A 25,911-nucleotide genomic window follows, 5' to 3' on the forward strand; every position below is an offset into this window, starting at 1 on the left:
GAAAGAGGGCTTCCCTTGTGGCTCAGCTGGTAAAGATTCTGCCTGCAATGTGGGAGACCTGGGTTCGATCCCTGGGTTGGGAAGATCCCCTGGAGAAGGAAAAGGCTACCCACTCTAGTATTCAGACCTGGAGAATTCCAGTTTAGAAAGAAGATGTCCATTTTTGTGTGGCAATGGTCAATAGCTTAAAAAACATTTTTTCCCCCTATGTATCACAGTAATGCATCTTACTGTAAAAATGAAAAAACAAAGACTATATAATATGTAATATTATATATAGAGAGAATATATACTATACAAAGTTAGTTTCCAGTATTGGCAGCCTCAAAGGAGCAATCAGAATTATAGATGAAAATATGTAATGAATGTTTAAGTCTCTTCCTCCAAAGGGGAAACAGAGGATACAGGCTGGTACCCCTCCCCTGGCACAATGCCCTGCAGGACTCCTGGGGACTTTCTAGATGGCCCCTAAGCTTGGGGCAAGCAGAAACTCAGCTAAAAGTAAATACAAATCAAAATTCTGGCCAGAGGGTCTTACAAAGGCTTTTCTTCCTCTCTTCCTTGTTAATTTATTTCCATGAAAAGACGCCAAAGACATTTAAAATTGGGATTGTTCTAGAAAACCCAGGGTAGATGGCTACCAGGCATATATGGGGGATCAAATCACACCACAAGAAACACTCAAGCGATGTCTGTCAAACGAAGGAACAAAAACTGTGTCCGGATATTTAGAAAATAAAACCAAAACAACTCTGGAATACAACATACAAGACTCTACAGGTTTTATAGGTTTTCCATTTAACCCCCTTCTTCCCCCCTTATACTCAGCAAAGGGAAAAACAGCCAAGAGTTTCTTGGCTGAATTGTAAACTTTTGCTTTCAATTTCTGCCGCTTCAGTTCCTGTTATCATGCTCTGAGGTGCAGTGAAGTGCAGGAAACCCCTGGGGTATGCAAGGCCGCTAGAAGAGCTTTGGCTGCAGCCCCGGCAGCAGGAGATGTTAATAATGGGACGTCAACACAGTCCACACTCAGGCACCTCTGGGAAAAGAACCCGGAGATAACCCTGGGTTTGTGGTACAGAGCACCCTGTGAAAGTGCCTCACTGCAAGAGTGGCACAGGTTTTACAAGGGCCATGAAGAAACACGTTTGAGTTAATAAAGTTCTTTATTGAGTGTTTACTGTGCCGCAATGTGCTTTACATCTATTACCTCACTTCATTTTCAAAACAACTCTCTAAAGAAATCACAACTATAATCTCCGCCTCTCGAATGAAACAACCGAGGCACAGAGGGGCTCTATAACTTGTCCGGGGTGAGGGGAAATGGCAGAGGCAGGAGGTAAACACAGGCAGCCTGGCCCCAGGCCCCCACACTAAACCACTCTGCGACAGGGACTTGATCCAGTACGCTGTAGTAAGCTATGATTGAGAAGAGTCTGAAAAAGAATATACACATATACATGTCAGCTTCCCGGGTGGCTTGGTGGTAAAGAATCTGCCTGCCTGCGCAGGAGATGTGGGTTCGATCCCTGGGTTGGGAAGAACACCTGGAGAAGGAAAATGACAATCCACTCCAGTATTCTTGCCTGGGAAATCCTATGGATAGAGAGGTCCGGTGGGCTACAGTCTGTAGGGTCGTATGAATCGGGCACAACTTAGCGACTGCCACCATAACAGAATCACTTTGCTGAACACCTGAAACAAATACAAAATTGTAAATCAACTATACTTCGATAAAAATAAAACACCTTCGAGCCAAAACTAAATAACTAAATAAGGACCAAAGCGGGGAGGAAAAAACCCAACCCCATCCAGCTAGAGTGCCTGGCAGATGACAGAGAAAACTGATGGATTACTGGGCCACTAACGTTCAGGTTGTTTTTACCGCCCCCCGCCCCCAGTGTGAACAAAACATACCTGCAACATAGACAATAGCACTTTAAAAAGTTCTTCTATAATTTGTTCATTCTTTTTGTTTTTTTCTGTTTTTTGGGCTGTGCCACATGGCTTGTAAGTTCTTAGTTCCCCAACCAGGGACTGAACCTATGCCTCCCGCACTGGGAGCGTGGAGTCCTACCACTGAGCTGCCAGGGAAGCCCCTGTCGATTCTTTCTGGACAGCATTTATCGAGTCCCTGCTATGTGCCAGCACCTGTCAGGAAAACAAAGGTGAATAAAGCATGATTCCACGTAAGAGTGTCTGGTGAGCTTTGCAATCACCCTGCGCAGGGGTGAGGCGGGGCTTCCCAGATGGCACTAGTGGTAAAGAACCTGCCGGCTCATGAAGCAGACGGTAAGAGACTGGGTTTGATCCTGGGGTGGGGAAGATCCCCTGCCTGGCAGGCCACTATCCATAGGGTCGCACAGAGTCTGACATGATGGAAGCGCCTTTGCCCACATGCATGCACACACATCTAGGTCTAAATCTCACTTCTGCTGTCTATCAACTGAGGGACTTTGGGCAAGTTTCCTAACCTCTCCGAGTTCAGTTTCCTCCCATAGAAAAGAGGAATAGTAGCAGCTCTCCTCCAGGGTTGCCCTGAAGAGTGAATGTGCTACAGTGTGCAGGGTGCCAGCCAAGCGCCTGACACACTGTACACACGGCAACTACTAGTGAGGCTTCAGGCTCAGACCCTTATACCCTGTGAGGGAGGTGAGACACATCAGACAAAACAAATGATGCTTTCCCTGTGGGATCCCCTAGTGTGAGCCAGAGAAAACCACTGGATAATTCATGACCAGAAGTGCTCCACTGAGGAAATGCAGTCATTGTGGGTATTGGGTAGATCAATGGGAGGATGAAGGCCTCTGACATCTTATTTACTCGCTGGGTTAACTCCACACAGCCTCTGAAGGTCTGCTTCTTCTAATCTAGTTAAGCTGGGTGCATGCGTGCTACGTTTCTTCTGTCGTGTCTGACTCTTTGCGACCCTGCACTGTAGCCCACTAGGCTCCTCTGTCCATGGGATTCTCCAGGCAAGAATACTGGAGTGGGTTGCCATGCAACCAGGGATTGAACCCAAGTCTCCTGCGGCTTCTGCACTGCAGCTGGATTCTTTACCACTGAGCCATGGGGAAAGCCCCACTAGTAAGTTGCAGGTTGGCCTAAATGATGCCAAAGTTTCTTTCAGTTATCAATTCTCTTTTAATCAACCTTTTAGTCTATTCTTCCTGGAAGCCACAAAAGAAAGGAACCGTAATTGAATTGCTTCACAGATAGGGTAAGGTCTTTTATCTTTTGAGTTCCATTGATAGGCTAAGCATTAAAACTGGCAATCACAGGCCAGAGTCAGATGATATATGAGAACGCTGGAGCTGTATCGCATCAAACAAAATCCTTAGGGTACAGAATTTTTTATTTTGGACTTAAATTATGCAAGTAACAGATAATTACCCAATCAGAGAGAAAAGTCAAATGCACAGAAAACTCTATTCCTAAAAAGTGAATGTCCTTTACTTCCTTAATGTTAACTCCTCCACAGTATAACTTTAAATAAAGAAACAGATCTTAATGAAGTCTATTTTAGAAATCGGTTTCTGGCCTAAGAACCAGAATGACAAAGTTCACACTTAGCCCTTTGTTGTGTTCTTGTTATCAGTTATTCAGTGATAGGTAGGATTATCTTTTTAGCTTTCACCTAGTGCCTTATCTGAGTTTCAGGTATGCAATTATGTTTTTACTGCACATTCTTCAACGGCATAGGATGCTATGTCAGGTTACTTTTTCTCACTTTAGTTCACTGGATGAAATACAGTGGAAAGCAGGCCTAGGAGTTAGAACACAGGAGTTTTAGAGCTTGTGCGACTGGCCAGCTCTGTGTTTTGCAGTGTCTTTTGTCTTACGTCCTCATCTGTTTAAAAAAAAGTGAAGATATGCACTTATAAATCTTCAGTTTCTAAATTTCATGTTTTCACATCTCAGCTATTAACTTCTCTGTATGGTACTCACAGAAGAAGACAAATAAAATATCCAATTGAAATGATTTTTTCCCTTTGCTGATTGCAAGCAGAATTAGCATATTTGTGCTTTGGCAAACTGTTACTCTTATGGTCTTTTGTTTAAACCCCAAAATGGTTTATTTTATATCTCAAACTTATATTCAAATGATTATATCTGATTTATTTTGCATGTCAGCCTGACCACTAAGCACATGTCATCACATCACTTAATTTATAACAGAACATAAATTTGCTGTGTTGGCTCCTTTAGTTAAAATAGAATCCGGTAATTTACAGTCATCCACAAAAGAATTCACAGTGACTACTAAATAACAATAACAATAGCCAAGAGACTGGGGTAGAAATTTAAAAATCAAAGGCAGATTTCTGGGAAAAAATTATTTTCTTAAAAAAAATTTCCATTACTTTCCCTCCCCCCCCCTCCCACCATCTTCTTTTTTTGCATCCTGCTGCCTTTAGAGGAGGTTTTATACACACACACACACACTCATACACACCATTCATTTTTGGAGGAGTGGGATGATTGAATATATACAGAAGGAAAGGAGATAGGTTGTTTGTTTTACCATTAAATTTCGAGCCTCAAGTTGAAGAAAAGAGTTAAAAATAAATAAATATGGCCTTGAAAGCCTCAAAATCTTACGTGTAAGTTTTGTTGCCTTCTTTGGGGAGTAAGGCAAGACTTACAGAAAATCTAAAGAAAGTTATCTCCTCTCTTTCTAAAGAATGCATAGCTAAATTTCAAAATATGCAAGTATTTCCATGGACCCTGTTTTAAGGATCCCTGGCTTAGTTACTGAAGAAAAAATATTGAAAAATATTGGATGTATGATTAGCAGATAATAGATAATGGTGGTAAACCAAATCCTTAGTTTTCCAAAAGATTCAATGTATAATTTGTGTATGGTATAGATCAATTCCCATTTATTATCAAGTAAAAACTTAAAAAATAACGTTTATAGGTTTGGTTAGACAAAGCTGGGGTTTAGACCATTGTATTCCTCTCTGGAACAGGAAAGGAAAAAGTAAGGAAATCCTTCCATTGTGTAATTAACTTGTTTTTTTCTCATAACTTGAAGATGCCTTTTAACACATGTTGCCTTAAATCTATACATTCAGTATCCTATGGAAGCCAAGATTCATGTGGTGACACTTAGATGCTTTAATTGTGTGGACATTCACCTCTAAGGTGTCGGACAATAGAAGCAGCAAAAAATCCATAAAAACCTTGACACTGAATGGAAATTGTCTTGATTAATGTCACATTAGAACCTTCACAAAAATCCCTTGTAAGAATTCAGTGCCTTCTGCTGCTCACACCAGATCATTCTAGTCCTTGTCAATAAGAAGAAGGTGCTGGCAGCCCACCAACGCACATGTTGCCACTTACCCATTGTTTTTAGGATGGAAATAAAAACCTGTCTTGTTTCTTTGTGAATTCCTCCAGGGGTTCTCAGAGAAAGGCAGGCTTCTAAGAAGATTCTGTTTAAAAAAATTGCAACATATGGGAAACTGTAGTAATAATTTGAAACATCAACTATACCAAAGCTTTTGACTGTGTGGATCACAATAAACTGTGGAAAATTCTTCAAGAGATGGGAATACCAGACCACCTGACCTGCCTCTTGAGAAATCTGTATGCAGGTCAGGAAGCAACAGTTAGAACAGGACATGGAACACCAGACTGGTTCCAAATAGGAAAAGGGGTACGTCAAGGCTGTATATTGTCACCCTGCTTATTTAACTTATATGCAGAGTACATCATGAGAAACGCTGGGCTGGAGGATGCACAAGCTGGCATCAAGATTGCCGGGAGAAATATCCATAACCTCAGATATGCAGATGACACCACCCTTATAGCAGAAAGCAAAGAAGAACTAAAGAGCCTCTTGGTGAAAGTGAAAAAGGAAAGTGAAAAAGTTGGCTTAAAGCTCAACATTCAGAAAACTAAGATCATGGCATCTGGTCTCATCACTTCATGGCAAATAGATGGGGAAACAGTGGAAACAGTGGCAGATTTTATTTTTGGGGGCTCCAAAATCACTGCAGATGGTGATTGGAGCCATGAAATTAAAAGACGCTTACTCCTTGGAAGGAAAGTTATGACCAACCTAGACAGCATATTAGAAAGCAGAGACATTACTTTGTCAACAAAGGTCTGTCTAGTCAAGGCTATGGTTTTTCTAGTGGTCATGTATAGATGTGAGAGTTGGACTGTGAAGAAAGCTGAGCGCCAAAGAATTGATGCTTTTAAACTGTGATGTTGGAGAAGACTCTTGAGAGTCCCTTGAACTGCAAGGAGATTCAACCAGTCCATCCTAAAGGAGATCAGTCCTGGATGTTCATTGGAAGGATTGATGTTGAAGCTGAAACTCCAATACTTTGGGCACCTGATGCGAAGAGCTGACTCATTTGAAAAGACCCTGATGGTGGGAAAGATTGAGGGCAGGAGGAGAAGGGGATGACAGAGGATGAGATGGTTGGGTGGCATCACCGACTCAATGGACATGGGTTTGGGTGTACTTCGGCAGTTGGTGATGGACAGGGGGGCCTGGCGTGCTGCGATTCATGGGATCTCAAAGAGTCAGACGCGACTGAGCGACTGAAGTGAACTGAAAGAGAAAACCAAAGAGAAAGGTAAGAGACTCCACTATAGGGGCCTGAAATGGCTTTATTAAGCCCATCACTTGGAAGCACGTTGAGAAGCAGAAAAGTTACTTCTACAGCCAGCATCCTGAATAAACTTTTTCCAGCTAAAAAGGGCCATAGAGAGGTGACTAAGTCATGAGGCTGGAGCCTCTGTGAATAGGATGAGTGCCCTTATAAAGGACATCCCAGAGACCTCTTTTGCTCTTTCTGATACCTGAGCTTATATCCAGAACACGGCTGCCTGTGAACCAGGAAATAGCTCACATCAGATGCCATATCTGCAAGGCATCTCGGTCCTGAACTTTCCAACCTCCTGAAATGTGAGAAATAAGTGTATGTTATTTATAAGCCACCCAGTCTACAGTATTTTTTTCATAGTTGCTCAAATGGACTAGGATAGAAAACATGGCAAAAATGGAAGAGGAAAGTAGATTTTAATGCACATTAATATTCCCAACAAAACCACACTTTGGGTAAGAGAAGACGAGATGGGATGAGATGGTGCAGTGAGCGCAGAGGCAAAAAGCACAGCATCTCGAGTCATGCTTGTCTGGGTCTGACTCCTCAAGCTGCTGCCCAGGGGCTGTTTGGCTTCAGGTGAGTCACCAAATGTCCCTTGGTTTCTCCATCAAGGAAAGTGGAATAATAATACCTGTAGCTCATGGTTGTGAGGGTTCAATGGTCAGGTAATTAGTGTTGGGGGACTGTGAGTACCTAATACATTCTTGTTATAATTACCAGTGTCTCTGAAGGAGACACTGCTATGAACTTAATTTCATTGAATTATAGAGTCCTTTTTAAAACTTGAGTTGCAAGTCCTTTGAGAGCAAGAAGTACTTATCTCTCATTTTATATGTTAACAGTTTTAAAAAAGCATTATTACTGAATAATTAAATACTCTCTATTCCCCTACTAGCCAGGGACGGATAGTGGGCTGCCATCTATGGGGTCGCACAGAGTCGGACACGACTGAAGCGACTTAGCAGCAGTAGCAGCAGCAGCTGCCTTTGGCTGGATGCAAATTTAAGAAGCTATGACCAGGTTAGATTACTCCATCTAATAAAGGGATAGAATGTAAAGTCTGCTGCTGTCTCCTCCAGCAGCAAGAACAGTCCTAGGAAGTAGTAGGTATGTAATAAATATTTGTTGAATGAATGAGAATAGACTGGGATAGGGAGAAATCTTGAAGAGCATGGCCTGAGAAAGGAATGGGCAAAGAGTTGTGTTTGTATTTTAAAGGGAAAAGGAAACATAAAAAGAGAATTTGTGCAGCTGGTAGAGGAAAAGGGAATTGGAGGAAAAAAGTGTTCAAAGGAAACTGTAAAGATGTTTTGCTAGTGATGTGTGATGCAACCCTCCTCCCCCTTATCGCCAGGGGAAATCACCCCTGCCATTCAAAGCCTTTGGAATCATATTTTGGGTGTTTGGGCAGGTGACAATGTAGGCTCTGATGGCCAAGACAGTTCCTGGGCCCAGGAAATCCCATTACATTTGTACTGTATCTAGATGAATAAAAAGGGACCCAGAGAGGTTAAAAGATTTGCCCACAGACCTAACTAATGACAAGACCTGAACTCAGATCTCCTGATTCCTGCCTTCCATGAACTGGCCATGAAAAGGCCGTGAACAGGCCCTCCCATGTGAGGCTCTCTTCGTCTGCTACCATTCTGCTGCCATACTTATTCAATTTTATGGTGAAGAAATTAGAACGTGGTCAGTACAACCTGTTTCTGGCTCTGCCCACATACGGGGCCTGTGTTCACAGACGCTGCACTGTGACTGAGCACCAAAGATTTCAGACCTGGCATGACGGAGGGGCCTGGTGGGCTGCAGTCCTTGGGGTTGCGAAGAGTCGGACACGACTGAACGACTTCACTTTCACTTTTCACTTTTATGCACTGGAGAAGGAAATGCAACCCACTCCAGTGTTCTTGCCTGGAGAATCCCAGGGACGGGGGAGCCTGGTGGGCTGCCGTCTATGGGGTCGCACAGAGTTGGACACGACTGAAGTGACTTAGCAGCAGCAGCAGCAGCAGCATGACCATGTACCATTCTGTGGAGGCTTGGAAAAGGCACAACCTCTCTGAGCTTTATTAAATCAGAGCCAAAACTATTTACCTCTCAGTGTCTTTGCAGGGATCAAGCGAGATGCTGTGAAAGTTGTACATAAAACAGTAAGTATTAGACACATGTTTTTTATGGGTTTTTCTTTGGCCATGCTGCTCAGCTTGCAGGATATTTGTTCCCCAACCAGGGGTTGAACCCGAGCCTTGGCAGTGAAATCTTGGAGTCTGAACCACTGGACTGCCAGGGGATTCCCTAGACACATGCTTATTAAGTAATTATTTCTATTATAATTTGTTACACTACTGGTATGATATTTCTTAGAAGAAATTATGTTTCTCTTTTTTCTACTACCTGAACTAATGATTCACAGGAGTTTAGTGATTTTTTAAAAAATCTTATTTTCTTTTATTATGTAATACATAGTCAATATAGAGTTTTAAAAATTATAGAATGAATTTCATACATAATTCCTTAACTCAGAGATAGCCATTTTAAAACTCTTATATGTTTCTATCCCTTTTTAAACTTTACATTTATTTGCATAGATTTTCAAATTGTGCTCACAATATATATTTATTTGCATCATTTAAAAAATTACTTAATAAAAGAATTTTAAGCATTTTTCTATGCCGTTAAATATTCTCCAAGAAAAAGATGTTTAATGACTGCACAAATAGTCCATTATCTGGACATATCATAATTTACTAATTTTTACATTTTTCCAATTTACATTGCCTATGGGAACTTCCCTGGTGGTCTCGTGGTTAAGATTCCATGCTTCCACTCCAGGAGTCATGGTTTCAATCCCTGCTTGGGGAACTAAGATCCCACATGCCATGCGGTATGGCTAAAAAATTAAAAAAAAAATTGTGTTTCCAACTTTCTTCTATTATAAATGCTACATTACTAAATCCATTTATGTATAATCTCAATCTAAGCTTACCATTCTCTCTATATTTCAGTTTCCTCATTTGTGAAGATATAATAAAGATCAAATGAGTGAAGGTATAATAATGAAGGATTATGCTTGGCACATAATAAACACTCAATACTGTTAGTTACTATTATTAATACCAACCTTATATATTTGTGCTTAATATCTAAGACATTACTAAATAGAGCACATGGCATTAAATACATCAAATTATACCTGCTAAAAATACCATAGGAATATTTTTATAGCTTTGTTTGGAAATTTGTTTTTCAAATTACCTATAATTCTCTGGATGTTCCATGATGAATAGTCATTGAAAGTACGTTTGGTTAGATTTTATTTCTGTGCCTTAGGATGTCCTTGGAGGGAAGGTGGGGGTCTTAACATATTAGAAGTAATTTCCTGGTTTTAGAGTTGAAAGGAAATCAACAAAGACCTGCTTATTTGATTGGCCAAACACTTGTTTAACAGGGTTAAAATCTAGTTAAGTTACCTTCTTGATGTCCCGTGGTTGGTCTAGCAGCTGTGGGTCAGGAGTTCAGAACAAAAAGTGAAATCCTAGGATTAACTGTCATACTCTTGTATCAAATATTTTTCTGTTGAATCAGCTTCCCATGGTAATTTTTTTTCTGGATGAGGCTTGGCTTACCACCGCTGTCTGCCACATTCTACTTGGCACCAATAATGTAGTTGAGGGTAGAAAAGCAACTCATCTGGTGGAACACAGCTTTTGGGGCTCTTCCCTGTGTCTCAAGAGGGCCCTAGGGATCTGCAGGGTCTGCAGGTTTTGCTGGATGGCAGCATGAAAAGGAAGAGCATGGAATCAGGAGGACAACAGTTGGAACCCTGGCTCCACTGCTAAGCAGCTGTGTGACCTCAGGCAAGTGACTCAAGCTTTTTGTGTCTCAGTTTCATCCTCTGTAAAATCAAGATGGTAACAATAATACTAATCTCTTTATTCCCACCCCTAACATTGACAGAAGCCTAGCCAAGAGCTTAAACACCCACCCTTGCCATTGTCCTTCACTCTCTCGTTTTTAAAGCTTTTTTTTTTTTTTTTTTGCCATACGGTGCAGAATGTGGGATCTTAGTTTCTTGACCGAGGATCGAACCTGTGCTTCCCACATTGGAAGTGCATCTTAACCCCTGGTTATGGTAGTCCCTGTCCTCTTTCTACCTGGTTCCACTGAAGAGCTTATTGTGTCCTGCCCCAGCCTGCCGGGCCTAACCGTCCACACTCTTCCTCACTGGAAGCCACCCTGGGAGGGCATATCTCAGGAAGAGAACCCTGCAACTCCTAGGAGCAGCCCTGGGCCACCGAGGCAGGGAATTCTGGGGTCCTTCGCTGCCAGAGTTGGTTCAGAAAGGGAGAGCGAGCTCAGGTGATCACACCCTTCTGGCCTCACACACAGAGGGAGGTGGCAAGTGGAGGGGTCTCCAAAGTGTGAGGCCTCCGTTGCCTGGGTCTGAGGAGGAAGTGAGTCACTGCGTGTGCTGTGCTTAGTGCAGGAGCTAGCATGTTGCTAGCATGTAATAAATCACGGAAGCTGCTGTTACTACTCTTGCGGTGGCAGTGCTGTAGTTAGAAGGGATCTCGAGGATGATCTTGCCCAAATCCTCTGTGTTATGTGAGGAAACACAGACATACTACAGTTAACTGATTACACTCGCACAGAGGTGGAGCCAGAGCCTAACTCGGGGCTCTCGCCACACAGCTGCCTCTCCTCGGCTCCATGATGCAATCCCTCAGCAGCACGAAGGCTGAGGGGCTGCACGAGTTTTCACGTGCCCAGTCCACAGAGGTGACTTGTGCTGCCGCTGTCTTCTGGGTGGGGGCAGGGGTTGTGGCCTTGGAGAAAGGGGACACCTTCAGCGGCAGTCAGTGCTGGGAGCCGCCTGTGAAGGTCTTGTCAGGTTGATGTGGGAACACCTCAAATATTTACTCAACAACGAGAGGGCACAGCCCTTACACGGATAAAGAAGGTGACATTCCGTCCTCGAGAGCAGTATAGTGAAAGGCCCAGGACATTAAGTCAGAAAAACTGATTCTGCCTCAGGAAACAGATTTGTAGGCCGAATTTCTTTTCATGAGTGAAATATGAAATAAAGGTAACCTGTAAATTTCCTTCCTTGTTCTCATTTTAAAACCTAGCTTGTTTCATTTTACCTATAATCAATACCTTCTCTTTTTTAGCAGTTGAAGATTTCCTACAAGATTTGTATTTTTAAAACTTTCAATTATGTAAGTGCCCAAATATATATGAGAGTTAAGGGAATAAAATGATGAGGGTTGGGTATAATGATGCCCCATCTACCCACTGTCCTGTTCCCATATTCAGTGATCATGTATGGCTAAGCCTGTTTCATCTGTAAACCTGAGTTCTTTCCCCACCCTGGCAACAAATCTTGAATCAAATCCTAGCCCTTTTTCTTAAACAAATTAAAAAAAATTTTTTTATTTTATTTATTTTTTAAAATTCAAATTCACTTATTTATTTTAATTGGAGGCTAATTACTTTACAATATTGTATTGGTTTTGCCATACATCAACATGAATCCACCACGGGTGTACACGTGTTCCCCATCCTGAACCCCCCACCCACCTCCCTCCCCATACCATCCCTGTGGGTATCCCAGTGCACCAGCCCCAAGCATCCTGTATCCTGCATTGAACCTGGACTGGCAATTCATTTCTTATATGATATTATACATGTTTCAATGCCATTCTCCCAAATCACCCCACCCTCTCCCTCTCCCACAGAGTCCAAAAGACTGTTCTATACATCTGTGTCTCTTTTGCTATCTCCCATACAGGGTTATCGTTACCATCTTTCTAAATTCCATATATATGCATTAGTATACTGTATTGGTGTTTTTCTTTCTGGCTTACTTCACTCTGTATAATAGGCTCCAGTTTCATCCACCTCATTAGAACTGATTCAAATGTACTCTTTTTAATGGCTGAGTAATACTCCATTGTGTATATGTACCACAGCTTTCTTATCCATTCGTCTGCTGATGGGCATCTAGGTTGCTTCCATGTCCTCGCTATTATAAACAGTGCTGCAATGAACAAATTTTATTTTATAATGGAGCATAATTGATTAACAATGCTGTATTAGTTTCAGGTATACAGCAAAGTGATTCAGTGATATATGTATCTATTCTTTTTCAAAGTCTTTTCCCATGTAGATTATCACAGAATATTGAGCAGAGTTCCCTGTGCTATACAGTAGGTCCTTGCTGTTTATCTATTTTAAAAAGGGCACTGTGTGCATGTCAATCCTAGACTCCCAATCTATCTCTCCCTGCTGCCCTCCCCCACCCCCACCCCCAGCCCTCCATCTTCCCCACTATTAACTATAAATTTGTTTCCTAAGTCTTTGAGTCTGTTTCTGTTTTGTAAATAAGTTCATTTGTAAGCAACGTCATATGATATTTGTCTTTGTCTGACTTATTTCACTCAGTATGGTAATCTCTGGGTCCATCCAGTTTAGTTCAGTTCAGTTGCTCAGTCATGTCTGACTCTTTGTGACCCCGCAGACTGCAGCAGGCCAGGTCTCCCTGTCCATCACCAACTCCCAGACTTTATTCAAACTCATGTCCATTGAATCAGTCATGCCATCCAACCATCTCATCCTCTGTCATCCCCTTCTCTTTCTGCCTTCAATTTTCCCAGCATCAGGGTCTTTTCAAATGAGTCAGCTTTGCATCAGGTGCCCAAAGTACTGGAGTTTCAGTTTCAACATCAGTCCTTCCAATGAACACCCAGGACTGATCTCCTTGTAGTCCAAGGGACTCTCAAGAGTCTTTTCCAACACCACAGATCAAAAGCATTAATTCTTCGGTGCTCAGCTTTCTTTACAGTCCAACTCTCACATCCATACATGACTACTGGAAAAACCACAGCTTTGTCTAGATGGACCTTTGTTGGCAAAATAATATCTCTGCTTTTGAATATGCTGTCTAGGTTGATCATAACTTTCCTTCCAAGGAGCAAGCATCTTTTAATTTCATGGCTGCAGTTACCATTTGCATTGATTTTGGAGCCCCCCCAAATAAAGTCTGTCACTGTTTCCATTGTTTCCCCATCGACTTGCCATGAAGTGATGGGACCAGATGCCATGATCTTAGTTTTCTGAATGTTGAATTTTAAGCCAACTTTTTCAATCTCTTCTTTCACTTTCATCAAGAGGCTCTTTAATTATTCTTTGTTTTCTGCCATAAGGGTGGTGTCATCTGCATATCTGAGGTTATTGATATTTCTCCCGGCAATCTTGATTCCAGCTTGTGCTTCCTCCAGTCCAGCGTTTCTCATGATGTATTCTGCATAGAAGTTAAATAAGCAGGGTGACAATATACAGCCTTGACGTACTCCTTTTCCTATTTGGAAGCAGTCTGTTGGTCCATGTCCAGTTCTAACTGTTGCTTCCTGACCTGCATACAGATTTCTCAAGAGGTAGGTCAGGTGGTCTGGTATGCACATCTCTTTCAGAATTTTCCACAGTTGATTGTGATCCACACAGTTAAAGGCTTTGGCATAGTCAATAAAGCAGAAATAGGTGTTTTTTGGGAACTCTCTCAGTTTTTCGATGATCCAATGGATGTGGGCAATTTGATCTCTGGTTGCTCTGCCTTTTCTAGATCCAGCTTGAACATCTGGAATTTCATGGTTCATGTACTGTGGAAGCCTGGCTTGGAGAATTTTGAGCATTACTTTGCTAGCATGTGAGATGAGTGCAATTGTATGGTAGTTTGAGCATTCTTTGGCATTGCCTTTCTTTGGCATTGGAATGAAAACTGACCTTTTCAGTCCTTTTGGCCACTGCTGAGTTTTCCAAATTTGCTGGCATATCGAATGCAGCACTTTCACAGCATCATCTTTTAGGATTTGAAATAGCTCAACTGGAATTCCATCTCCTCCACTAGCTTTGTTCGTAGTGATGCTTTCTAAGGGCCACTTGACTCCGCGTTCCAGGATGTCTGGCTCTAGGTGAGTGATCACACCATTGTGATTATCTGGGTCATGAAGATCTTTTTTGTATAGTTCTTCTGTGTATTCTTGCCACCTCTTCTTAGTATCTTCTGCTTCTATTAGGTCCCTACCATTTCTGTCCTTTATTGAGCCCATCTTTGTATGAAATAATCCCTGGTATCTCTAATTTTCTTGAAGAGATCTCTAGTCTTTCCCATTCTATTGTCTTCCTCTATTTCTTTGCCCTGATCACTGAGGAAGGCTTTATTATCTCTCCTTGCTGTTCTTTGGAACTCTGCATTGAAATAGGTGTATCTTTCCTTTTCTCCTTTGCCTTTCACCTCTCTTTACACAGCCATTTGTAAGGCCTCCTCAGACAACACTTTGCCTTTTTGCCTTTCTTTTTCTTGGGGATGGGTCCACCCAGGATGCAGCAAACGGCATTATTTTGTTCTTTGGAATGGCTGTCAAGTCTCAGACCTTTTACCATATCGGCCATAAACTTTTCTGTAAGTTTTTCTAAAACTTTTCAGCTTTTCTATATGACTTTCATGAATTTTAGCTCTCTCTCCATCTTTAGACTTAGCTTCTTCAGCTGGGGAATCAACAGACCAAAGCTTGGGCCATTTTAGAGGCCTTGCTTGGTCACAGGTCCATAGAACTCAGAGGAAATCAGCTTGAAAATGGAGCCTCTATAATTTGGCTGCCAGGCTGGAACTGAACAAGGAAACATTTTGGATACTTTTTATTCCCTGCTGAATTTCTGCCAACTCTGTATATGGTATTTCCATAGCAGTCTTGTTTTCTTTCTGTTTTCTTTGAAGAATGAAACTTCTTTTCCCTTTTTCTGAGAGAGGAGAAGACTGTCATTCCAGACTCCATGCCTCCTGACACTGTTGCCTTCTCTTCTGTTTGATTTCTGCACAAGTCTCAGTTTGCAAATTCTGGGGTTTGGCAGTTCACAGGAAGACCCAGAAATGGGAAGGGTGGGCCTATTCGATGTCACTGAAAGATTACTGCAATTCAAGCACTGGCACTTGAATGAAAACTTTGAAAAGTTCTCTTTATAATCATTGAATTTTAAATAATTATCCCAAAAAGACTGAGGGAAGAAAAAGGAGGCCAAGTTCACATTTCCCTGCCAGAAACATTGTTCTTATTTTCAGTTGAATGGCTTGGCTATTAATTAAGGCTTCGTGCTCTGCAGCTATCTCTTTTTCTACATTCTTGCCACTAATCGTCATACATGTGACACATGACTTCTGTTTAAATACTAAAGTTTATTAGAGTGGAAAAAAAAAACAAACCATCAGTTACACAGGAAAGGAAAAGAGATTAGGAATCAAGTCCAAGCATTTGCTTATTCATCTGCATATGGTTAAAAGATTTAAAAGAATTCACTGGTTTCTGTTTCACTGCTACATGCAGGCCAAGGAGCAAGGAGAAGAGGGGAAAAAAAAAAGCCTTTTCCTATTCATGGGGTAGAAATACATTTTCTTCCTTTTGCCTTGGAGGGAGAAATCGTTTCCTCTCCTAATATTAAGCCAAAGTAACCAAACTTCGGAGGGATTGGCTCCTTCTGAAAAGTTATTGTTCTAATTACCCACTGCTTTGAAGTGAACTCCTCCAAAACTCAGTGGCAGAAAACAGCAACCATTTAATTCTGCCCATGGACGCTCTGGGTCAGAAACTCAATGGGAGCAGAGGGAGACCTTTTCTCTGCTCCGTGGTGTTGGAGCCTCAAGCTGGGAGGACTAAAAAGGCTGGGAGTGACCCAGATGGTGGGGCTGGAGTCATCTGGAGGCTTCTCCCATCACATGCCCACCATCTGTATGGAGATGACCCCAAGCCTGTGCTTAGCTGACCGTGAACCGCAACACCTACAACCTGGCCTCTCCGAGAGCCTTTGGCTTCTCATGGCCTGGGGCTGCCTTCTGAGAGGGCATGCCCCTGGGGTGTGTCTGAGTTAAAATGTATCACTTCCCACTCTCACTGCATTCTGGTGGCCATGTTTGGATCCGGGGAAGAGCAGCCAGACTCCATTCCCGCGTGGGGAAGCGGCCAGGTCATACTGCAGAGCACGTGGCTGGCCAACTTTGGAAAACACAATTCACCTCGGCCATCTGGGGTGAGGCCCTTTAGGGAGGAGGTGGGGGTGGGACTGAGTGTGCAGTGAGGCCGTCTTCTCCTGCCAGGCCCCCCAGTGGCTCTTTTCCTCCTGTTCTTACTCAGCTCTTCCCCAGTAGCCGTGCTTTGTCCCCAGCACCTTCAGTCTTGGTTCAGTCTCTGGCTGCGGGCAGAGATGGAATCACAGTAAACAAAAACGCCCCCTGTAGCTGCTTCCTGGCTGCTGTGCTTAGTTTTCTGTTTTGTCTTTCTTCATCTGTATACACACCCACAAATATCCACAGACAGATTCTGTGACTATTGACAGTGTTTTTCATTGAGAAATAATTCATATGCCATAAGGTACATCCATTTAAAGCATACAACTCAGTGGGTTTAGTATGTTCAGAGTTGTACAAACCATTACCACCATCTGATTACCACTCAAAACAAAAGAAACCCCATATCTACTTAAAGTTACCCTCACTCCCTCCTTCCACAGCCCTTTGGACTTCTCAGGTGGCACTAGTGGTAAAGAATGCACTGCCAATGCAGGAGAGATGTAAGAGACATGGGTTTGACCCCTGGGTGGGGAAGGTTCTCTGAAGGAGGGTATGGCAACCCACTCCAGTATTCTTGCCTGGAGAATCCCATGGACAGAGGAGCCTGGGGGGCTACAGTCCATGAGGCTGGCAAAGAGTTGGATAGGACTGAAGAGACTTAGCACAGCACAGCCCCTTGGAAACAAAGAATCTACTTATTCTCAATGGATTTGCCTATTCTGCACAGTTCATATACACAGAATCATACAATATGTGGGTTTTTAGGATTGGCTTGTTTCCCTTAGCATGTCCTCAAGGTTCATTCATCCATGCTGTAGCATGTTATGAATTAGTACTTCATCTCTTTTGTGACTGAATATTTCATTGTACAGATACACCACTTTTGCTAATCCATCCATTTGTTGGTGGATGTCTGAGTTGTTTTCACCTTTTGACTATTGTGAATAATGCTGGTATGAATGTTTGTGTACAGGTTTTTGTGCGAACATGTGTTTTCAATTCTCTGGGGTATATAACTCAGAGTGGAATTGCTGGATCATACAGTAACTTTAATTCTTTGAGAAACTGCCAAACTGTGTCCCACAGCTGCTGAAACATTCTCCATTCCCACCAGCAATGCGAGGGTTCAGTTCCTCCACAGTCTTGGCAACACTTGTTATTTTCTGCTTTGTTTGATAAAGCCATCCTAGAGGGCAGGAAGTGGTTGCTGCGCTTAGTTTAAGGACAACCTACCTCCAGGACATGACATACCAAGGGAGCCACCTTGGTTGCCTGGAGACATCAGGTTGCATAGCGCTTGCCATGTGCTAGGCTCTGTGCTAAAGGCATTACATGTATCTTCTAGTTTAATGCTCACAGCTCTAAAGGTAGGTACCATTATTATGCCTATTTGACAAGTAAACAAAGTGAGGCACAGAACAACTTGACAGAAAAGGGATGAGGTTTAGAGGACATGAATTTCTCATATTAAAAATAAAAAAGGATAGAGAACCTGGATGCTAATGCAGGAGTTTGGTGGCCTAAATAAAAGTTAAAAACAAAAATTTTTTGTTTTTCAAAACAAAACAAAATCACCAGGCAGATTATAATGGCAGAATTCTAATATGGCGTAGAATCCTACCCCACGATGCCCACACCCTGTATGATCCCCTGTCTTGAAGTAGGAGTTGTTGTTGCTGTTTAGTCACTAAGCTGTGTCTGACTCTTTTGTGACCCCATGGACTATAGCCCGCCAGATTCCCTTTTCCATGGGATTTTCCAGGCAAGAATCCTGGAGTGGGTTGCCATGTCCTTCTCCAGAGGATCTTCCCAACCTAGAGACTGAACCCACATCTCCTGCACTGGCAGGCACATTCTTTTCCACTGGGTCATCAGGGAAGCCCCCAGGTAGGCGTGGGACCTATGAATATCATGGGCTATTAATCTCCTGATGACATTATTAATACAGCAAAAGGGATTTCTTGGATATTATTATGGTCCCTAATCAGTTGACCCTGAGTTAATTAAAAGGGAGATTACCCTAGGTGTCTCTGACCCAGTCATGTGAGTCCTTAAAAGAGACAAGCAGCAGTAGAGACTATCCTGCTAGCTTGTAAGGAACAGATCACCATCGGGCACTTCCCTGGCAGTCTGGTGGTTAAGATTCCAATCCCTGGTTGAGGAACTAAGATCCCATATGCTACACAGCAAATCGCCCACCTACCCCCCTCAAAAAAAGAAACAGGTCACCATGAGTCCTACAATGCATGGGTTTCTAAGCAAGAGCTGTGAGATAATAAGTACTATTCTAAGCACGTAACTTTGCAGCATTTTTGTTACACAGCAATAGAAAACTAGCAGATAGTACAGGCTGACGGAAGGCTGCTGGAGGAGGTGAATTCATTGGCTTGCCATTATAAAGATCAGCTTGAAAATGAGAACATGAGGTCAAAACTATTGTCATAAGACATACTGGTTTTAGAAAAGGCAGAGGAACCAGAGATCAAATTGCCAACATCCGCTGGATCATGGAAAAAGCAAGAGAGTTCCAGAAAAACATCTATTTCTGCTTTATTGACTATGCCAAAGCCTTTGACTGTGTGGATCACAAGAAACTGTGGAAAATTCTGAAAGAGATGGGAATACCAGACCACCTGATCTGCCTCTTGAGAAATCTGTATGCAGGTCAGGAAGCAACAGTTAGAACTGGACATGGAACAACAGTCTGGTTCCAAATAGGAAAAGGAGTCCGTCGAGGCTGTATATTGTCACCCTGCTTATTTAACTTATATACAGAGTATATCATGAGAAACGCTGGACTGGAAGAAACACAAGCTGGAATCAAGATTGCCGGGAGAAATATCAATCACCTCAGATATGCAGATGACACCACCCTTATGGCAGAAAGTGAAGAGGAACTAAAAAGCCTCTTGATGAAAGTGAAAGCGGAGAGTGAAAAAGTTGGCTTAAAGCTCAACATTCAGAAAACGAAGATCATGGCATCCGGTCCCATCACTTCATGGGAAATAGATGGGGAAACAGTAGAAACAGTGTCAGACTTTTTTGGGGGGCTCCAAAATCACTGCAGATGGTGACTGCAGCCATGAAATTAAAAGACGCTTACTCCTTGGAAGAAAAGTTATGACCAACCTATATAGTATATTCAAAAGCAGAGACACTACTTTGCCGACTAAGGTCAGTCTAGTTGAGGCTATGGTTTTTCCTGTGGTCATGTATGGATGTGAGAGTTGGACTGTGAAGAAGGGTGAGCGCTGAAGAATTGATGCATTTGAACTGTGGTGTTGGAGAAGACTCTTGAGCGTCCCTTGGACTGCAAGGAGATCCAACCAGTCCATTCTGAAGGAGATCAGCCCTGGGATTTCTTTGGAAGGAATGATGCTAAAGCTGAAGCTCCAGTACTTCAGCCACCTCATGCGAAGAGTTGACTCATTGGAAAAGACTCTGATGCTGGGAGGGATTGGGGGCAGGAGGAGAAGGGGATGACCAAGGATGAGATGGCTGGATGGCATCACTGACTCGATGGACGTGAGTCTGAGTGAACTCTGGGAGTTGGTGATGGACAGGGAGGCCTGGCGTGCTGCGATTCATAGAGTCGCAAAGAGTCGGACATGACTGAGCGACTGAACTGAACTGAAGACGTACTGAAATGTTATTTGCCTTTTCTCTCCACATTCTTTCATTACTTTATAGTTTTGTAAATGCTACAATGATGTGTGATGAAATCATCGCTCTGATGGATAATGGAAAGTATATATATTTGTATATTCTTATGTTTTAAAAAAAATTCTGGTTTAATTTCTAATGTGGTAAATATTGACAAATATAGCCCATATAAACATAAGTTCTTTGGGATCTTTCAACAATTTTTAATGAGGTCTTGAGACCAAAAAGCTTGAGAAGTACTGGTCCAGATGAAATGGAACTAGTAGGTCTAGACAAAGTCTACAATTTATGTACTTACCTCATGGCTACATTCTGTCCTGAGACAGAATGACCAAGGTATGACCAAGAATGAAGCAAGGACACAATAGTATGAGGTATAGTCTCTCAGGTAAGACAAAGATAAAGAAATAATTAGCAAAAGCATTGGTGTCTTCCCGTCACAGGTGTTTATAAGCACAAGGCATTGCAATCTGGTGGTGTGTAATCAGCTTTAACTTGTGTGTGTGGCTAGGACACAAAGTGTGCAGAGGGGCTTCCCTGGGGGCTCAGTGGTTAGGAATCTGCCTGCCACTCTAGGGGACGTGAGTTCTATCCCTGATGTGGCAAGATCCCACAAGCCGTGGAGCCACTACGCGCATGTGCCACAGTTACCGAGCTTGCGCTCTAGAGCCCGCGAGCGCAACTACTGAAGCCCGCAAGCCTCGAGCCCACGTTCTGAAACAAGAGAAGCCCCTGCAGTGAGAAGCCTGCGTATCTCAACTAGAGAAAAGCCTGAGCAGCAACAAAGACCCAGTGCAGTCAATAAATAAATAAAATTGTGTGTACATATAAAAAAGAAGAAGTGTGTAGAGGAGCTGCTGAAACCAGGGTATGGGTAATAGGAGATATTATGGGAAGTGGGAAGAGGACAAATATATCAGGCACTTGGCCTCAAATCTCATCTAAAGTGACCCTTTCTTAGAGAATCCTTTCCTGATATTCCTCTTTACAGCACCCAGCACTGTATTCCCATCACAGCATCCTGTTGGTCTATTTTTTAGCACTTTTCATATTTTAAACCTAACACAGCTCTTCAAGTAAGTCTGGCTGGAGCTAGTGTACCTTGGTTCAAATGCCAGCTCTGCTACTTTCTAGTTACAGAATCTTAGATAAGTTACTTAATCTCTTTATGCCTCAGTTCCTCAACAAATGTGCTAACATAACAAGAAATTTATGTTAAAGAGTTAGCTGAGATGTGACCCCGGGACGAAAAAGGAAGGCTACATACGAACTAGTTCAAAGGCAGAATTGACGGGTAAAATCAGACGACAAGGACAGAAGAGAATGAAAAGACAAGGGAAAATTCTGGGGCTATTTTTCTTTTAAAGGCAATCTATTATATGTGGCTTAAAGAGAGTGACAAAACAAAAATTACTTCAAAGTTTGCTGTTTGGGTGAGATGGCAGAGCCTGGCATTGGTGATCACTCTGGAGGGAAAAGGAGACATGTCAAATCCGTGTTTAAAGTGAGTGGCAACAAGAATACAACTTGCTTTTAGAGTGCTGGGCTGTTGAGACTTACAGAAGCAGGCTCATCACAACCCACTCCAGTATTCTTGCCTGGAAAATCCCTTGGACAGAGGAGCCTGGCGGGCTACAGTCCATAGGGTTGAAAAGAGGTGGACATGACTAAAGCAACTTAGCACACATGCGCAAATGACATTAAAGTGGATAAAAGACTCTTCATGTAAAAGAGTTTTAAACTCTTTTTGGTGAGCTGGGGATTTTTAGAAGATATGAAGCATGATTCCAGGCAGGGAGCTGCACAGTACAGGGTGGTACATTTTTCAATGTTAATCTCTTCTGGTAAAGGCAATTAAAGTATGTTTGAAGTTGCTTTTGTAAGGGGAAGCTTAGGCCAACTCCCTTCTAGCAAGGAACTCTGGCTATTCAGTTTAAAACTGTACAACATTCCTCTTGTTGACATGGTATCATAGCACTCTTCGTTCCAGCGCAAGCTTCCTGTGACGACTCTTGGAAGCCCTCTCTGAAAGTTTGGTTTTGACCTGGCAAGCTGCTGAGATCCTTCAGGACAGCTGAATTGTAGATAAAATCTTCCAGGGAAGTAGGTGTGGGCAGGATGTGTGGTTTGCCTGCCTCATTTAAAGACTGATACAACGAATTTCTCATGAGCAGTCTCTACCAGTAAGAGCTGCATTCCCAAGTGTTTCAAGAGAAATTGGAAAAGACAAGCTAGCTACTGATTTCTTCAGTTTGAATTGAGAGTAGAGCACTAGCTTTCTTTACACCACAGAAATGCACAGCAGGAGAACGGCCTCTACTGCAACCTCAATCAGCCTCTTTTGCTAGAGCGTGATCTTGAGGACTTGAATTAGCCATAACAATAAGGCACAGGGGAACACGAATTTGTTTACCAAGTAATCTGGAACTGAGCAGGAAGGCGTGATCCTGTGTGGCTCAGCCAGGCTCTGAATGTGTGCACAGCAGCCCCAGCCCCTGTAGATATTTCTAAACTTTTTGTGATATACATAAGATTCTTTCTCTGGCATTCCAGACTAACCACTGTCTAAGTTAAGGCTCTGCAAAACATCTGGGACATATGTTTCTGGAAAAAATCATGGTCTCTTTACTACAATTCTCCATGGCCTAAGCCAGTGCAGGAGCCAAGTCAGCAGGCTTAGCTGTGGGGCCCCCGGGGCAGTTGCTCTGGAGCACAGACAGGCATTAAACGCACTGAACACAGTCCAATTTCACTGAGCAACTATTCACCCAGTGGCACTTACGAACAAACTCAAAGACACATATGCGCTACTGTCCCTAAAAAAATCACTTTCTCCCTAGAAAAGTAGAGGCTTACTTCACTTCCACTTCTGGTTGAACCACACAAATGCATTGTCTGGTATTTCAGACCTTTACGTCGTGAAACGAAGCCAGTGCCTGAGGTTTGAGAATTAAAGCCAAAGCTCAGTGAACTAGAGCTTGGCTATCCCATGGCCACCAAATCCAGACAGCAAGGTGCTTTTTCTGTTCTAACTGTCTTCTGCCATGTGCTTCTCCAGCCCAAAACCCAGGAAAAGGTACTGGTGAGCCTACTTGACTTCAGAGAAGATTTTCTAAAAGTATAAGAAAGGCTAGAGTAGTCTGAGCATTTTAACTGTAGGTCATCTTGGGTGATCACTCTTTTCTCCAAAAGTCAATTTCTTTTTTAATTTATATTTTTTATTAGCTTTATATCATACTTATAAAAAAGATTTAAGAGGAAAAAAAATTAACAAACATCACAAAAGGTCTTCTCATTGTCTGTTGCCTTGTTAAAATAGCAAGGAGGGGAATGGAATTCCTGTTTGTTGCAGACCTGCCAGGCCAGGCCCTGCGCTGGGTGTTGTACTTCTGTTAAAGTTGACATGGCTGTTTAGGAGAAGAGATTCTCAAGCTGGGCCAGCTAAATAATCTGCGAGGTCCAATGCAAAATACAATTAGAGCCTCTTGTTCATAATATGTGAAGAATTCAAGAGGGAGACAGCAGAGTATTAAATCAAGTGAGGGGCCCTCCTAACTACGGGGCCTTAAACTGGGTCTGTTATTAAGCTTGAGCTCGAATTCCTACATTGGCACTTATCAGTCATGTGATTCTGGAAAGTCATCTGTAAAATGGGGATAAAAACAGGCCCTACCTCATTGAGTTGTTACTAGAGTTAAATCAGTTACTATTTGAAAAGTGCTTAGAAGAATACCTGGCATTCAACAAGCACTCACCTAAATGTTAAGTAAATACACACTTTACTGAGCCTACACATCTTAAAATGCCAGAGACAATATAGCCACGAAATGCTGAATTTACTAAAATGCTAGAAAAAGTGTTTTGAGAGTTCGGCCCTGATAAACCCTTACTCCTGTGACAGTAGTCACCTTTCCATTTATTTTAACAAACAAAAGATTTTTAGAAGATATTCTGGATTGAGGCCAACTACTCACAAAGCAAAATTGAAGAATAAAAAAAGATACTGGTTTATGCGCTCAGTTCTGGAAGCCTGTGGAGTGCGAATTGTCATGAAGCCAATTTAATATAACTGCTTCCTTTATGCTGAAAGGATTCACCAGGGACCTCTCTGTTTCCATACAGGAAATAAAGCCTGTTGTGTCTGAACAAAAACTAAGAAATATTTTTCTTTCTATAATGCAGAATACTGTAAAAAACAAACCAAAAACAACAACCAAACAAAAAACCTAAAGAACAAGAAATGTGGCTAATCATACAGATTCTATATTTAGCCCTAGAAAAAATAGTAAGTAAAACAAGTCAGGAGATAATTTGCAGGCAGTGATAAATACTTTTACACAGAAAGGAAATTTAGAGCACAGAGACATACGTACTTAATAGTTTATTAATGTTTGTTTTATAACAGGAACCTCAGTTTCCTCACTGGGTTCCTGACACATTTCTTTACTCTTGATCACCAACAATTCTCAGGATTTTCAAAAGCTTTTTTATAAAAAACATGTAGTTTTTTTGTTCCCCATTTACAGTAAACACTGTGGTTAGCAAAATTCTAAAGAAGTAAGTTGTCGTAGGTCAAACAATTCGCCCGAGGTACACAGATTTGGGATACTTCTCCTTAAGAGTTGGCCACTGAACAATGAAGTAATCGGAGAGGTGAAACAGAATCTTTCCGGACAGGGATAAATGTTCCACTCGGCAGATGCTCTCAACGTAGACAATGATCACTTTCTTTATTCCCAGTATCCCAAGGAGAAGGGCAGATATACAGATAGGAACACATGTTCCTGGTCCGTTACACAACACCTTGGAAAAGAAAACAGTTGAAGGTCAAATAAAAACACAGGATACTACTCTAAGTGAGACATTTAAAATTAAAAATATTCTAACTTAAGAGATTTTTTTTTTTTTAAATTCCAAGTCTTGAGTGATTCCCTGCTAAGATCCAGTCTGCAGCAAACTCATGTGCTTGGGAGCCAAGTGGGGCAGTGCTGTTGGCTCCCCTGCTTATCAACTGTGTGCCCTGGGGAAATTACTTTATTTCTCGGCACCTGGGTGGCCTGCTTTGCACTAAGGGACGTGAGCACACAGTGCCCAGTGTTCGGCCAGCGCCCAAGGGACGCGCGTCTGTTGCTCTTCTGACTGGTCTGTGGATCTCGAATGTTAAATACATGGAAATCAGCTGTGATTCACTGTTTTCTAATGTGCTGACTTGTTTGTGTTGATTTTTTTAAAAGTAATCTTTATAATAGTTGGAGGACTGACATGAAAGATATAGGAGAAAACATCTTTAAATGACCAAATTATGTAGAACATTTTTGTTGGAGGTGGAATCACTGTAGTTCAATCAAAAAAAAAAAAAATCCACCCAAAAAAAAGGGGGATATTTGAGAGAAGGCTACCAAATGAATGAGATTTTCCCTCAAGAGAATTCAATCCACACTTGTAATCCAGAGACTTTTAATGCTTTGAATTCTGCTAATCCCCCCCCTTTTTTTA

General features: G+C 42.2%; 1 protein-coding gene across 5 annotated transcripts in view; it reads right to left on the reverse strand.

The window, feature by feature from the left end:
• Positions 1 to 1,147: 1,147 nt before the first annotated feature.
• Positions 1,148 to 25,911, reverse strand: part of ALG14 (ALG14 UDP-N-acetylglucosaminyltransferase subunit) — a 128,796-nt gene continuing 104,032 nt past the window's right edge. For 2 of the 5 annotated variants that reach the window (XM_069598370.1, XM_069598380.1), the window contains one exon: positions 24,782 to 25,218. In XM_069598370.1, the coding sequence (XP_069454471.1) occupies positions 24,988 to 25,218 (231 nt within the window). In that variant the 3' untranslated portion in view covers positions 24,782 to 24,987. Of the gene's footprint in view, positions 1,696 to 2,077; positions 2,152 to 5,349; positions 5,442 to 24,781; positions 25,219 to 25,911 lie in introns of those variants that run through there. The other 3 variants (XR_011258611.1, XM_069598398.1, XM_069598407.1) reach the window with 3 other exon arrangements.

This window comes from Ovis canadensis, chromosome 1 (genome assembly GCF_042477335.2).
Source record: "Ovis canadensis isolate MfBH-ARS-UI-01 breed Bighorn chromosome 1, ARS-UI_OviCan_v2, whole genome shotgun sequence".
NCBI classification, from domain to species: domain Eukaryota; kingdom Metazoa; phylum Chordata; class Mammalia; order Artiodactyla; family Bovidae; genus Ovis; species Ovis canadensis.